Below are 13814 nucleotides of genomic sequence, written 5' to 3'. Positions count from 1 at the left end.
AGCATAATTTAGTAATGAAGAGGCAACTTATCTTTCCCATTGTATTTTTTTTCTTTGTATTCTGTTTAGGATTCTGTGCCGTGGGCAGATGACAGGAGCAGAGACCTCACTCAAATGGCCTAAAATCTGTCTGTGAGAGGAGAATGAAGACTAAGCAGTGACTTTCCTCCATCCTTAACCCTGTAGAAGCCTGCCCTTACATATGAAATCTAAGTGGTCGGAGCTATGTGAGTTGTGGGTGCGGGTGGCAAAACTGAGGAAGATCCATGTTACATAGCAACAGTTTCCAGAAAACCCATGGGAAAATGGTAGCGGGAATTCTGGGCTTGTCAGCATTAATTCTCTGTTTCTGCTCTGGGCTTTGAGACAGTGGGCCAGCATGGCTTCACAGGGAGCCTGGTTGCCATGGGAATGAGAGGGCTCCATGATTGTCATGAAGGATATCTGACACAGATGTCCTGATATCTGACACAGATGTCCTGAAATCTGTGTGGTTTTTCTCTGTAGATTTCCTTAATTTGCTTCAGTAGGAGTTGTAGGTGCTCAGCACTTCTTAGGATCAGGCCATAACTGTTTTTCTTTAATGAAATAGTTTAAAAAAAAAAATTCTGCCACAGCCTTGTGTGGTGTAAAGCTGTCGTAGCAACCTCAAACAGTCCACCTATGATTTGTAGCTGTGTTCTCTTTCTGCTTTTATGCAGCTTTTATGTCCTCCTCATTGATTTAGGCCGTTGGTGTCACTTCAAAGGTGTATGGTATTTTAAAATAAAAAATGTTTACACCTGGTCCCTCCTTTTTTTTGCTGCATTGTTGTATAAAAGAAGGCTCGAGCAATATTTGTAATTTATCTACTTTTTCACCTTATAAATCTCTGGAATATTATCTTTTATCTTTCCTTGATTTGGTGGAAGAGCAGAGAACAGGAGCGGGAGCTTCCTTAGCCCTCAGTTGTAGGAATGGTGAATCTCTGGCAAAGAAAGTGCTTTCACAAAGGGCCACCCGTTTTTGAAAAGTCTCTTGCAGGTTGTAAGACAAATAGGAAATTAAATAATTATTTACCTTAAGTTTGGTTAAGGAAATATGTATGCGTGTGTAAAGAAAGGTCCTTATTAGCAAGCAGAAGGAAGGCCTTGAAAATAATAAGGGTCACATACAGCGCTATAGGGTCACAGCTGCACTACTGTTTAGTGAAGATGCTACTATGCTTGCCTGAGAGCTTTTGTTAGTTAATCCACCTCCCAGAGAGGCAGTAGCGATGTTGGCGGGAGAAGCTCTCCTGTCAACACAGTACTATCTATGGGGGGGCGGCTAGGTCAGTATAGCTCCATCACTCAGGAGTGTGGATTTTTCACACCCCGAGCTATGTAGTTATACCAATATAGGTCTGTTGTGTAGACCTGGCCTAAGTTATAGGGCCAGAAGGAATAGTGTAGGGAGGATGTCTGGCTCAAAGAATAACTATTGAGATAAGGGGAAGTTTCTAAAAAGAAGATCTCTGATTGATAGGGATGACGGCAGATGGTTTTAAATTAATTCCTCCAGGGGAAAAAAGGGGTTAACTCCAGAGCTAATACTTCTAGCCAGAGGGTGGGTGGTCCCCAGGGAGAACCTCCTTGCTCATCTAAAGGAGGGCTGTTTTTTAAAAATCTATCACAAAACAAGGGAAAAGGGCACAACAAACCTTTTTCTGTACCACATCACCTTAAATGATCAGAGATGGGGTTGCCAGGTGTCCAGTTTTCGAGCAGAATGCCTGGTTGAAAAGGGACCCGGGTGGTTCCGGTCAGCACAACTGCCTGGGCTGCTAAAAGTCCAGTTGGCCATAGTGCCAGCGGAGCAGGCAGGCTCCGTGCGGCTCCCGGGAAGTGGCTATCATGTCCCTCCGGCTCCTAGGCTCTACGTGCTGTCCCTGTCTACAGGTGCTGCCCCAAGTGCTTGCTCCGCAGTTCCCATGGGCCATGGCTCCTGGCCTATGGGAGCTGCGGGGGCGGTGCCTGCAGCCATAGGCGCCAACTTTTCCTGGCACCGGTGGGTGCTCGTGCCCCCCGTCCCTGCCCCAACTCCACCCCGGCCCCACCCCGCCCCATCCCCATTCCAACCCCCTCCCCAATGTCCCCGCCCCAACTCCGCCCCCTCCCTGCCCCTATTGGACTCCTTTCCCCCCCCCCCCAGCTTGTTATGCTGCAAAACAGCTGTTTTGTGGTGGCAAGCCCCACTGGGAGAAGAAGTGGGGGAAAGTGCGCTCAGGGGAGGAGGTGAGCTGAGGTGAGAGGGTGGGGAGCTGCAATGGGTGCAGAACACCCACCAATTTTTCCCCCTGGGTGCTCCAGCCCTGGAGCACCCATGGAGTCAGCGCCTATGCCTGCAGCCTGGGGCAGTGTGTAGAACCCCCTGGCCCTCCCCTCCACTTAGGAGCCAGAGGGACATGTTCCCACTTCCCAGGAGCTGCCTGAGGTCAGTGCTACCTAGAGCCCGCACCCCTCCCATGCCCCTGCCCCTGCCCCAGCTCAGAACCGCCTCCTGCACCCAAAACTCCCTCGAGGAGCTTGCACCCCTTCCTCAGCCTGCTCCCATACTCTGAACCCTCTGCTCTAGCCCAGAGCCTGCTCCTGCACCCCAAATCCCTCATCCCCATCCTGGTGAAGATGAGCAAGTGTGTGGGTGTGGGGGGGCTTTGGAGAAGGGGCAGGGCAAGGGTGTTCCCTTTTCTGCAATTAGAAAATTGGTAACCTTAAGCAGAGACCAAGAATATCCCTTGTGTGGACAGAAGGCAAAATGGACGTGGGAGCTTTGATTTTACTTCTCCTATTTTCAGTTTTTGATGACAAGAGGAACAAGAGCCAGCATTCCTACTGCAGCCTCCCATTACTGTTCCTGTTCTAAGGAGAGAGGGGTTAACTCTACTACCTTCTCACTGGGGTTGAGGTATCCTGTAATAAACCCAGGACTCATAGAGTACCAAATCAAATGTCAAACAGAGCTCTACACTATGTATGCTTTGCTTTTGCTACATTAGCCAGTAGCCTTTTTTTTTTTTTAAACACACCACCCAGGGTTCTCGGCCGACGTTCCTTTTTGCTGCTATAATGAAGACAAGCATTGGTTTGTTTTTTGGGCGGAGTTTATTTGTTTGCTGCATGCACTAGATCCAAAATTTGTTGGCTCAGCTGACGCATGCCAGAAACCTCCGTTTGAACTGAATTTTCAAGGCTTCTAACAGTGCTTTGCAAAAACATTTCAACCCGTGGAACCTCACCAGCAAACACCGGGGGGGAAAGCCCTGTGACGAGCTAGCCCGGCCCTGCACCTGAAGCCCCTAAGCGTTGTTTGCGGTACCGCAGTTGTGGGGCGCTGATTGTGATGTCACAAAGGTCCATTTGCAAGCGAGGCATGGCGAAACAATCAAGGTCCTGTTTTCCCAGGGGGTTTCCTCAATTAAAAACCAAAACCCCGAGGGCCAAACGAGGCAGGCACCACTGTTTCTCAGGAGCCTGGTTTTCAAAGTTTTCCACAAGGCAGCAGCTGCCCTTTAGGCCAGGGGCAGGAGTGGGTGAGAATGAGTCGCGGCTTCTTTTGGACTGGCTCCTGCGGGGGGGAGGCTGCTCGTCCCCGCTCGCTCCCTCCCGGTGACACCTGCCAGGGGCTGGCTCTCTTATCGACGCTGGGCAGAGCCAGGCCCCTGGGGCGAGGACAGCGGCCCTCTGGCAGCCTTCCCTGCCGAGCCAGCAGCCCGGCGCTTTGCAGAACACCCCGGCCGCTTGCCCCCGTTCCCCACGTGAGAAGCAGCCGCACAAAGCAGAAGCGAGAACGCAGCAGGCGGCTGCCCGGGGCGGGCAAGAACACGCGGGGCCGGGCTTTTCGGGGGGGGGGCGGCGCTTGTCACCGTGGGGGTGGGCAGGCTGCTTTCGCCCGCTGATTTGGCAGCCCGGCCAGGGGGATGGGCCGAGGCCGGCGGGAGAGAGGCGGTGCCCGGCTGACAGCGAGCGAGCGAGCGGCAGGCAGGGGGCGGATTTCCTCCGCGCGGCCGGCGACACCTCCCCGGGGCTCCTTTCCCCGCGCGGCCGCGGGCAGCTGCAGGCGGCGGAGGCAGGTCCGAGCCCGGCCCGAGCCCGGCCCCATGGAGTCCGCGGGCCGGAGGAGCCGGCCCGAGGAGGCGGATTTCCCCGAGGAGGAGGAGGAAGAGGTGGACCCCAGGATCCAGGTGAGGCAGGAGAGCGAGCCCCGGGGATGCTGCGGGGCGGCGGCAGCCGGTGCCGGGGGCTGGCTCAGCCCCGAGCCCGCACGCTTTGGGCCGACGGTGCCTAGCCCCTGCGCCCGGAGCCATGGGCCTCATCGTTGGGGTGGAACGGTCCTGCACGGAGCTGCGATCCGGGGAGGGGATTCTGGTTTTGGGGGGAGGAGGTCCCTGCGTTTGCTCCCCAGCCCTGCACAGGTGTCCCCTAGATCTCCTCCGTGTTACCCCCTTGCTACTCCGCCCCCCTTCCCGCCCCGATGGGGCGTGCAGCCGCTCCGCATCTGCCCGCTGAGCTCATTAGGTTTCTGCTGGGGTATTTCTGCGGATGGGTGGAGAGGCTGCTGGAGCACCGGCTGCCTGCCTGCTCCCCTTCGGGAGAGGGGGTTTAAAAGATCCCCGTTATCCCCCCTTTTGTGTGCGCTGAAACAAGCCAGCCACCCCACCCTGGATAGGCAGCATCGGAGGGGGGTGCGTGGGGGGGGGGGGCGTTTCTGAGCCTTCTGGGACTTAAAGCAACCTGCCCCCTTTGCAAACCCAAGGGGAAACCTCCTGTGATATTGAGCACAGGCTGCAAGAATACCTGAAGAGCGGTTTCTGCAGTGTGTGTGTGTGTCTGCACACAGACAAGACAATGCGACTGTGATTTTTTCAGTACCTTTCGTACTGTGTTTTTCAAAGCGCTGTGCAATAGTTAGAAGACCAGAGCTGAATCATTTGTGGCTTGGCTGTTCGGCAAGATTGGGCTTGGAGGTGGGAAAGAAACATGTTTGAAGCTGAGACCTGAAATAAGGTTGTTGGAGGGGGTCATGGTCTCTCTTAGCTTGGTGCCTGCAGCTGAGCAAGGGCATTTGTGAAGTTGAATTAGTATGATTTAAGGTGTTCATGCTAGTTGCTTAAGATTATTCTATTTTCTATTAAAATGTTCTCTGTCATGACTCTCTTCCCTTCTTTTAAATTAAAATTCTGACTTTTGCATTTTTTGTTGTGATTACAAGAAAGGATTGATTTTTTTTTTAAACCTAGAGTGAGGGTATAAAACTCTTAATAATAAAGGTGGGATTTTAATTAAAAAGGAAAACACAGGCTTGAAATACAAAATGTTACTTTCCTTTTACCTGTCTTTTTAAAATGCTCCTGGATCTTTTTTTTTTTTTTAACAAAGTTCCCCCATCTTCCTCCCGTCCCACTTCAAATTCATGCCCTGACCAACTGCTTGGTGGAAAGATCAGTGTGGCCATAATCCTGCAAAGACCTGCACACAGGCTTAATTTTATGCACTGAGTATTCCCTTGGGATTACTGGCTGTGTATAAAGTTAAGCACATGTAGAAATCTTTGCAGGATCGGGCCTCTGCCTGTCATAACTCTTGTCTTCTGTATCTCTTTGCCAGAGCTGTACAGATTTGTGGCAACATTTTCAGATGTGGGTGCCTAAAGATAAGTCTGATCCTGCAAACACTTAAGCAATGTTTAAGTGGCCTAATTTTTCAGAGACTGAGGTGCACTAGCTCCCAATGGCTAAAATTTTGTCCTTGGGTTCTTTTTTATTTGGAATATGGCTCCATTTAGCTAAACAATACTGGGACGTTGATTGCATGCTGTTAATGAAATTGTGGTGGTGGTTTTTCTTTTTTGTGGTCATCTGGTTAAATAAATGTCTGTTGCTTTAACATTTGTGGAGCAAAACCGTCTTATCTAGATAACAAAACAGTAATTTGAAATATGTATGAAAACTAGCTATTAGAAAAAAAATTTAAAAATTGTCTTTAAAATCCTAAAAGTCTGAAATCAAATCTGACTTCTGTGGGTAACAAAGCTATATTGTTGGAACTAATATCTTTTCGTTAAAAGAAAAGGAGTACTTGTGGCACCTTAGAGACTAACAAATTTATTTGAGCATAAGCTTTTGTGAGCTACAGCTCGTGACCTACAGAAAGCTTATGCTCAAATAAATTTGTTAGTCTCTAAGGTGCCACAAGTACTCCTTTTCCTTTTGTGAATACAGACTAACACGGCTGCTACTCTGAAACCTGTCATCTTTTCATTGTGACCAGATTAATTAATGTAATTTGGTGGACAGTCACTCAATAGTTGATCAATTCATGATGGGGGTCTAGAGGAGTCCCTTCTTATACTTACTGTCTTTGCATGTGCCTGTTTTTGTTACAGTATTAACACTATCTTCTAATCCTTGTCTTTGTGCCTTTGTCTGTGTTTATACCTCCTTCCCTACCACCGTGAAGACAAATGGCCTTGTCTTAAAAACTGTCTTACTAGGAACTAGCTGACATTAGCCACGTTCTTTTAAGATATAGATTATATGTCATATTTATTAATACTAAATAAGAATAACCCAAAGCAAGAACTGTACTTCATTAAAACTAGAATATGAGCAAAATTTCTCCGCTTGTTTTTCTCTTTCCTGAGTAGCTGAATGCTGAGACTAGGTGGTAAACTCACAGACTTTTAAGGCCAAGAAGGGACCATTGGGATAATCTAGTCTGACATCAGGCACATTGCAAACCACAGAATCTCACCCACCCACTCCTATAATAGACCCATAACCTCTGGCTGAGTTCCTCCAAATGTCTCAACTCTCTGTTTTCATTTAACATTCCAGCCAGAGCCCTAATGTGCTTGCTTTGGGGGATGCCAGATGACACGTAATAGAACCTTTCCTTCTCCGTCATGTTGGTGTCTGATTTCTCAGTGCATGCCTGTGTTTTTGCTCTTTTCTAGGGGGAACTGGAAAAGTTAAACCAATCCACAGATGACATCAATCGAAGAGAAACTGAACTTGAGGTACAGAACTACTTCTCATACTGTCCTTTTGTGTAAACAGGCTTCTGTGAGAAACATCTTTATTTTAATGGGTACGGGATTGTCCAATGCTCGGTGATAATTTGACACCAGGTACCTGATGAATGACTCTGAAACAGTAGATATCTGAGTTTGAGCTGAAGTGGGTCAATTGTAAAGGGATGCTGTGAGATTAAAAAACACATTTAAAAAGAGAATTTCTTAGTTTAGATGATTGAAGTTGAGCATGGTTTAAAAATAATTTCACTGTTTTCTATATTTTACTATTTGTTTTTCATTAATGTTAGTCAGTGAAAATACACTCACTAGTTAGCCCTTCATAGTGAAAGTCTCTCCATTTTTTTTCACTAGTCAATTTCACTTATGTCCTCACTTTCTGGCTCTCAAGTGGGAGAAAGTTTCTATGTTTGGGTTGCAAATATTGCAAAAAAAAAAAAAGGTTTTAAATCCAAATAAAACATCTTAATGGATTTTTAAATCCCTAGTACTAGGTTCTGTACAACTTTTTAAAAACTAGAATTTAATTTTTGTACCTAAACTACCTGCCACTTTCTTTTATTAGCCACAGATGAAAATGAAAGCCTGCAACAGCATAAGATGGCTGTGCAGATGGAAGAAAATCAACATAAAATAAGTGATGCAAAAGGATCACTTAATTATATTTCACTATATTATGTAAATCTGTTTAATTCTGGATGTTACTTTTCACTTTAATTTTGTAAATGATTATTACATTTTAAAAATACAACTTTAAGTACCTATCCTGTAAATTAAAAATCGTAACATTAAAAAAAAGGACTGCCCCAAAATATGTCTCTTTCAGCCATCAAAGGTGTGGGCCGAGACAAATATATTTTGGGGTATATCTTTTGCTTTCTGTTGTGACGTCTTCTTAATTTATGGGATAGGTGTCCAGAGCACTCTATGGGTACCTCCTAATTGTATGTCATTTGAATTTTAAAATACAAGATTACAGTGAAATGTAACATTCAGTGTTGAGTCGACTTGGAAAGTTCTGTAGTAAATAAGTGATCCTTTCACATCAAACACTTATGCTTTTGTCCTCTATCTGTACAACTACCTTACATTTTTCAGGCTTTCATTTTCTGTCGGTGGCTATTAAGTCTGTAAATCATGAAGAATGTAGTGGTACAGAGAGCTACTTATGTCATGCAGAGTGATTAATTCTGCAGTTGAAATATACTTTTAAGTAGCTCTGCCGCTTGATTTTAAATTTCACAAGTAAGCTTTTAATCCAATATATAAATAGTCAGTTCACCCGAACAGCCACCAGTTAAATGGTCTCGAGTAGTACTGGCTATTAGCAAATTTTTGCAGTCTCCTTATTTCATGCTGAGGCACTGAAATTGAATGACAACATTACTGTGAATGGTGGTTTGATTTCATTAGATATGTGGTACCCTGTGCTGACACCATATTATACCACAGGTGGAATAGTAGTATTGAACCACAACCTGTAAATACTTATACATGTGGTAGTCCCACTGACTTCAGTGGGACTACTCACCTGGCTAAGTTATTCATGCGCGTAAGCGTATTCACAACCTAGAAACTTGCTGCTACTGTGCTTAGTCTGGTTGAGCTATGCTTGTAGCAGACTTGCTGAACTCTAAAGCTTAAATTCATCCCTGGTCTACTGACACTGTTGGAATTAAATAAGAGAGACATTTTAACATAAGGGTTAACACAATTTCTGCCCCTTCCCCTTATTTATTATAAGACATATTCAATTTCAAACATCATAGGAAACAGTTGTCATAGGCTTTCTGCCTTGAGTAGACACTCGCTCAGGGTTATGTCTGTAATGCTTTTTGCAAGTAGTGTTTGATTGCATTCTTATTGACATCATGTCTCTGTGAAAGTTTCTCCTTCAACAAAAAACCTTCTTACATTGAGGCCAGTATATGTAATATTAGGCAATCAAATAATCTTTGATCCCAGAATTTTCATTTTTCTTGAGCTGTTTAAAGTTGACAGTTGACTGTCACAAGCAAGTAATCGCTGACATTTTATGTGCACGATGACAAAATTGATCCATGTAAGATATATTTATATTATTTAGAAAAAAATTATACTTAGAAAATCCTAATATCCACACTAAACAACAGGAAAAAAAATATCTACAGAGTTGCCTCGTAGGTATAAATCTGCGGTGAACTCTGGGGAAGAGAGATGATCTCAGTCTGAAATTTGAGAGTGTCATTCTGTTTCAAGGACCCTTCAAGAAAGGGTGGAACTGCATTTGGAGCTTTTGTTTGTTACCCGAGGGGGAGAAAACACCCATTCAAAAGGTATCTGTCGCTGCCTCTTCCTAGCTTGGGATAGCAGTTTCTGCTGCTGTTGTAGAAATGGCCTGGTTAAATATTTAGATGACAAGAGAAAGATGACAGAATGTTTCTGCTTAAACAGACAGTGGAATTATATTTATCCTAGTCCTCCTTTCATTTTTCAAATTTGCCAGCTACTGCCCTAACAACTTCAGTGGAAGTGAACATAGACCCTTATCTCCATGGAAAACAATGGGTCTCAGCACAGATGCAGGAGTCTGTGCAAGCAGATCTCACTGCAGGTTTGGAGCCTTAGTTTGTTCTCCTTACTAGCTGGAGTCTTGCATGTTTCCTTCAGTATTCAACCCTTGCAGCACTGACCTTTCCCAGACTATCAGCCAAAAGAAGGGGCATACTTAAATATACTTGCAGTTTCCAAGGGGCAACAGGTTTTTCCACAGCTACTGCTGTACTTGGGAATGCTCCCCCTTTCCTGAGCTGTTTTGCAGAGGGGAGGGGGATGGAGACCCAAAGAAACTTACTCTTGGCACTAACCCGCCATTATGACATTGAGTGTTGATTTATGAATATTGCTCCCGTCCCAGGTCACTGAAACATCTTTATGGTCCTGGTGCTCTTACTGATAAGATCTGCACCGTTCTGTATCTTGTAAAATCAGCTATTATGGAAATAGTGGTTTTGACTGGTTTTGACTTAAAATGTGCAACAGTGTACGACTTCATATATGCAGAAAAGATTGAGCCCTAAGCATCTAAGGCAAACCTCAGGATGAAGGGAATTTCACGCTGAAATATTAACTGACTGGATGCCCACTTGACGTTCTTTCTGACCATTTTGTTTTATGTATTTACTTTCATATCAGTTTCCTTTGGTATATTTAAATCCTGATCCTGTAAGTGGGCCTATGTAGGTGGACCCACATGCCAATGCAGAGCTGCACTGATGTTGGTGGGACTCCACAGGTTTAAGGGATCGCCTTCAGAGAACAGGCTGCAAGACGAGTACCAAAGTGACTGTGTGGGGAGACTGGATCCTTATTTGAGGCATATCATTTTGGACTGTGTAGGTTAGTTCTTGTTAGTCCAGTCATTGCTGATGGGTTACTTAACTTACATCAAGGAAGTGAAGTGAGTCTTGTAAGTCGCATAATTCTCAGTGTTAAGTACTCCAGAAATAATCAGGAAAAGCAATTTGCTAGAACATGCCTTTTTTAAAGGCCTACAGAAAAATGTGGTGGTATGTGTTGTGTGGCTTGATTCGCTATTGATGTGCAGGAAGGATGGCTTTGTGGGTGAGTCAGTGGTTGGGATCTTATGAATTCTGGGTTCTATAACTGGTTCTGCCACAGGCTTTCTGTGTGACCTTGAGCAAATAAGTTAAGCCCTGATTATCTCCCTCTCCCTCCAAGTGTAGCGAACACATCCAGTTCTCATGGACTGTAAAGGAGGTTACGGATGCTGACTACCTCTTAAAATCAGGCATTAATCTTTGTGCCTCTGGTCCTTATCTGTAAAATGGCAATAATACTTCTCTACCTCACAGGAGTGTTCTGGGGGTAAACTCGCTGATGTTTGTAAGGTGCTGAGAAACAATGTTGATGGAAGGGCTGGACCCACAAGTACTCAGCTGCTTGATGTGGAGACAGTGCTGTTCCTTCCAGAGAGCCAGTAAGAGGAACAGCCTGTCTATTATTTTAGCAGCTGAGCCCTACTTCCGGTTCTTATCCAATAAAGTAATTACATAACAAACAAAGCAAGCAAGGGATAGAATTTAGAAGGGTGTGGGTGTAAATGCTGTGAAGTCATTTTCAGTGGCTTTATCAGTTCTGTGAGATGGTGAATAAGTATACCATTTGCCCTCTGAACCACCCCCATTTAAACCCTGGGGAAATACCTTGACCTGATCATGGCTCCTGATAAAGTGCATTCAGGATTTTTTTTTTTTAGTCTTATAAAGGGCACCAGGCTGCTGATAGTTACATGCTGGATTAATTAATGTACCGCCTATTAATGAATCTGTGATTAGGCTTGTTTTAAAATCTATACCTCTGCTCTCACACAGTTGAATGCTGAATGTTACTGATATAGCATAGGATTATGGGGATCCTGAAAGCGATTTAACACTTGGCTTCTCTAATATTCTTGTTAATATTTGAAACCTCCGTGAAGAGGCAGGGGAGCCTGCTGTAAATATCTGAAAGTGGTGATAGGAATATAAATCAGACAAAGACAAGTTAGAGCACCGCTTTATTACTTTGGCGGCTTTCTTCCTGGGTCTTAGAAACGCGGTGTCCTCCTGTCCCCAAAATCAGAATCATAAACTATTTTAATGAATGCGTGTATTCCATAGTGTGGAACACATTCACTACGTAAAAGGATGCCCTTGATAAACTCTGAAAAGTACGATGCCGATGTGAAAGACGCAGCTGACCCACAGGCGGCACTGCACCAGCACCGTGACCTAAATACAACAAACCACCACCGGATCCCAACAATCTGAATTGTGTCTTGCGTTTGTAGCATGATCTCCTGCACTGCGATAGCTAAAGCCTTGCCAGCTTCTCTTAAATTCTGTGTAGGGGATTAATGCTTCATGAAAATGTGGGATTAATAGTGCTGCATTCAGCCATGCACACTACAAGCAGGCACTGTGCAGGCTCTTCTACCCAAGATTGCCAATGTCCTCTAATCCTTCCTGGCCTGCAAGACCCCTTGCTTAGTCCTGGGCTTCTCTAGAGAGACTGCCAATCACCCTGAATTGTAGGTTGCCTTTGTGCTGGTCACAGTTAGAGAGCTAGGATGCACATCATCAAAATTGCTTTTCACTTGTGCATTTGAACTCCTCGGCAAAGATGAAAGGCTAATGCGCTAAACTCTGTGCCTTGGAGGAAAAATCTTTTGTCAGCAATTTTATTATAAAATTCTTTTTCTCCTCATTTGTCAACTTGTTTTTGGGGTAAGGGTTTCGATTCTTCAGGTGGGAACTGGCTGTACAAGATTTTAGGCTAGGATCACTGCACCCCCTCCAAATTTTAGAAAAATTGCTTATCAGCTGTGGCTGGTTTGATTAATGTGCAGAGCATGTATGTGCCTGCTGTAAGAGCTCATATCTTCTGAGACAGTATCATTTTTGTCAGTGCTTATATGCAGCATTTTCACAAGAACCTAGAAAATGGCCCAGTTGAGAGCGCAGTGTCTGTGACTTGTATCCTCTGTTTGCTAGCTCTTTGGTGAGCATGAGGTGTGGTGAGATAGCTGCAGAATAGAATTTGTGAAAAGTTCACCTGTTCAAAAATATGGAGTAGATGGAAATGGGGAGGGGTGTGCGTGCACCTTCTAACTTCAGCCCCCTCAAGCTCTTTCTGATATTCCATTTGTTAGCAGTGGAAACGCTAAAGTCCATCTGCACGTGGACTTCTCTTTGCCTTCCATTTCTGACTGCACAAGTAAAGAGTGATTTCTTTCTGACTACCCCTTCTGGAAAGAACCACTGCCCAAGAGAGCCAGATGGTTTTTCAGCCTGACCCACCCCCGCTGAAGCAGAAGTGGGCTGCTGGCGTGGAGAGTTAATAAAAAAAGAGTGCTTAGAAAGACCACCCAATTTCTCCTTTTTTATAAAACTAAACTTCAGCTTGGCAGTGGACCTGCCTGCAACACTTTGTGGGGCTGGAGGCTACACGGGATGCCCCAAATCCCTATTTCCTAGCTGGCAAAGGAATAGATCACTGGGTGAGTCAGGTGACATCTTCATCTCATTTAAAAAAATTAAGTATTAAGGGTTGATTGTTTTTCTTTTGAAAGGCTGGCAGTTGTATTCTCTCCACATGATCTAGTAAAATAAATTCTGCGCCTCAAAATTCTGCACACAATATTTGAAAATTCTGTATATTTTATTTGTCAAAATAACATAATATAATCATGCCAATTACAATTATTTTGGTAATTTATTTCAAAATATCTGTCAGCAAGTATGTCTGTAACAATACAGACCCCCTCAGAAAAAAGATTCTGGTAATTATTTATTTATTTAGACACACAGTTTCCTTACTAGGCATATTAATACCTATGATGGGATAACATGGTTTTGGTGATTAAATATTCATGGTAAATAGGCCCAATGGCCTGTGATGGGATATTAGATGGGGTGGGATCTGAGTTACCCAGGAAAGAATTTTCTGTGGTATCTGGCTGGTGAATCTTGCCTATATGCTCAGGGTTTAGCTGATCGCCATATTTGGGGTGGGGAAGGAATTTTTCTCCAGGGCAGATTGGAAGAGGCCCTGGAGGTTTTTCGCCTTTCTCTGTAGCATGGGGCACGTGTCACTTGCTGGAGGATTCTCTGCTCCTTGAAGTCTTCAAACCACAATTTGAGAACTTCAATAGCTCAGTCATAGGTGAGAGGTTTTTCACAGGAGTGGTGGGTGAAATTCTGTGGCCTGCATTGTGCAGGAGG

At 44.8% G+C, this 13814-nt stretch overlaps 2 protein-coding genes across 2 annotated transcripts in view; both read left to right on the top strand.

Moving 5' to 3' along the window:
• METTL6 (methyltransferase 6, tRNA N3-cytidine) overlaps window positions 1-749 on the top strand; it is a 43767-nt gene extending 43018 nt beyond the window's left edge. Inside the window, exon 7 of the mRNA XM_073333306.2 lies at window positions 70-749. Coding sequence (XP_073189407.2) covers window positions 70-92 — 23 coding nt within the window. The 3' untranslated portion in view covers window positions 93-749. The remainder of the gene's footprint in view (window positions 1-69) is intronic.
• A 3152-nt stretch (window positions 750-3901) lies between these two features.
• The window catches only part of SH3BP5 (SH3 domain binding protein 5), a 66249-nt gene continuing 56336 nt past the window's right edge, over window positions 3902-13814 (top strand). The window contains exons 1-2 of the mRNA XM_073333291.2: window positions 3902-4201; window positions 6973-7035. Of these exons, the coding sequence (XP_073189392.1) occupies window positions 3938-4201; window positions 6973-7035 (327 nt within the window). The 5' untranslated portion in view covers window positions 3902-3937. The remainder of the gene's footprint in view (window positions 4202-6972; window positions 7036-13814) is intronic.

This window comes from Lepidochelys kempii, chromosome 2, assembly GCF_965140285.1.
Source record: "Lepidochelys kempii isolate rLepKem1 chromosome 2, rLepKem1.hap1, whole genome shotgun sequence".
NCBI lineage: Eukaryota > Metazoa > Chordata > Testudines > Cheloniidae > Lepidochelys > Lepidochelys kempii.
Note: the sequence above shows the minus strand (reverse complement) of the source record. Positions and strands in the feature narration are given on the sequence as shown.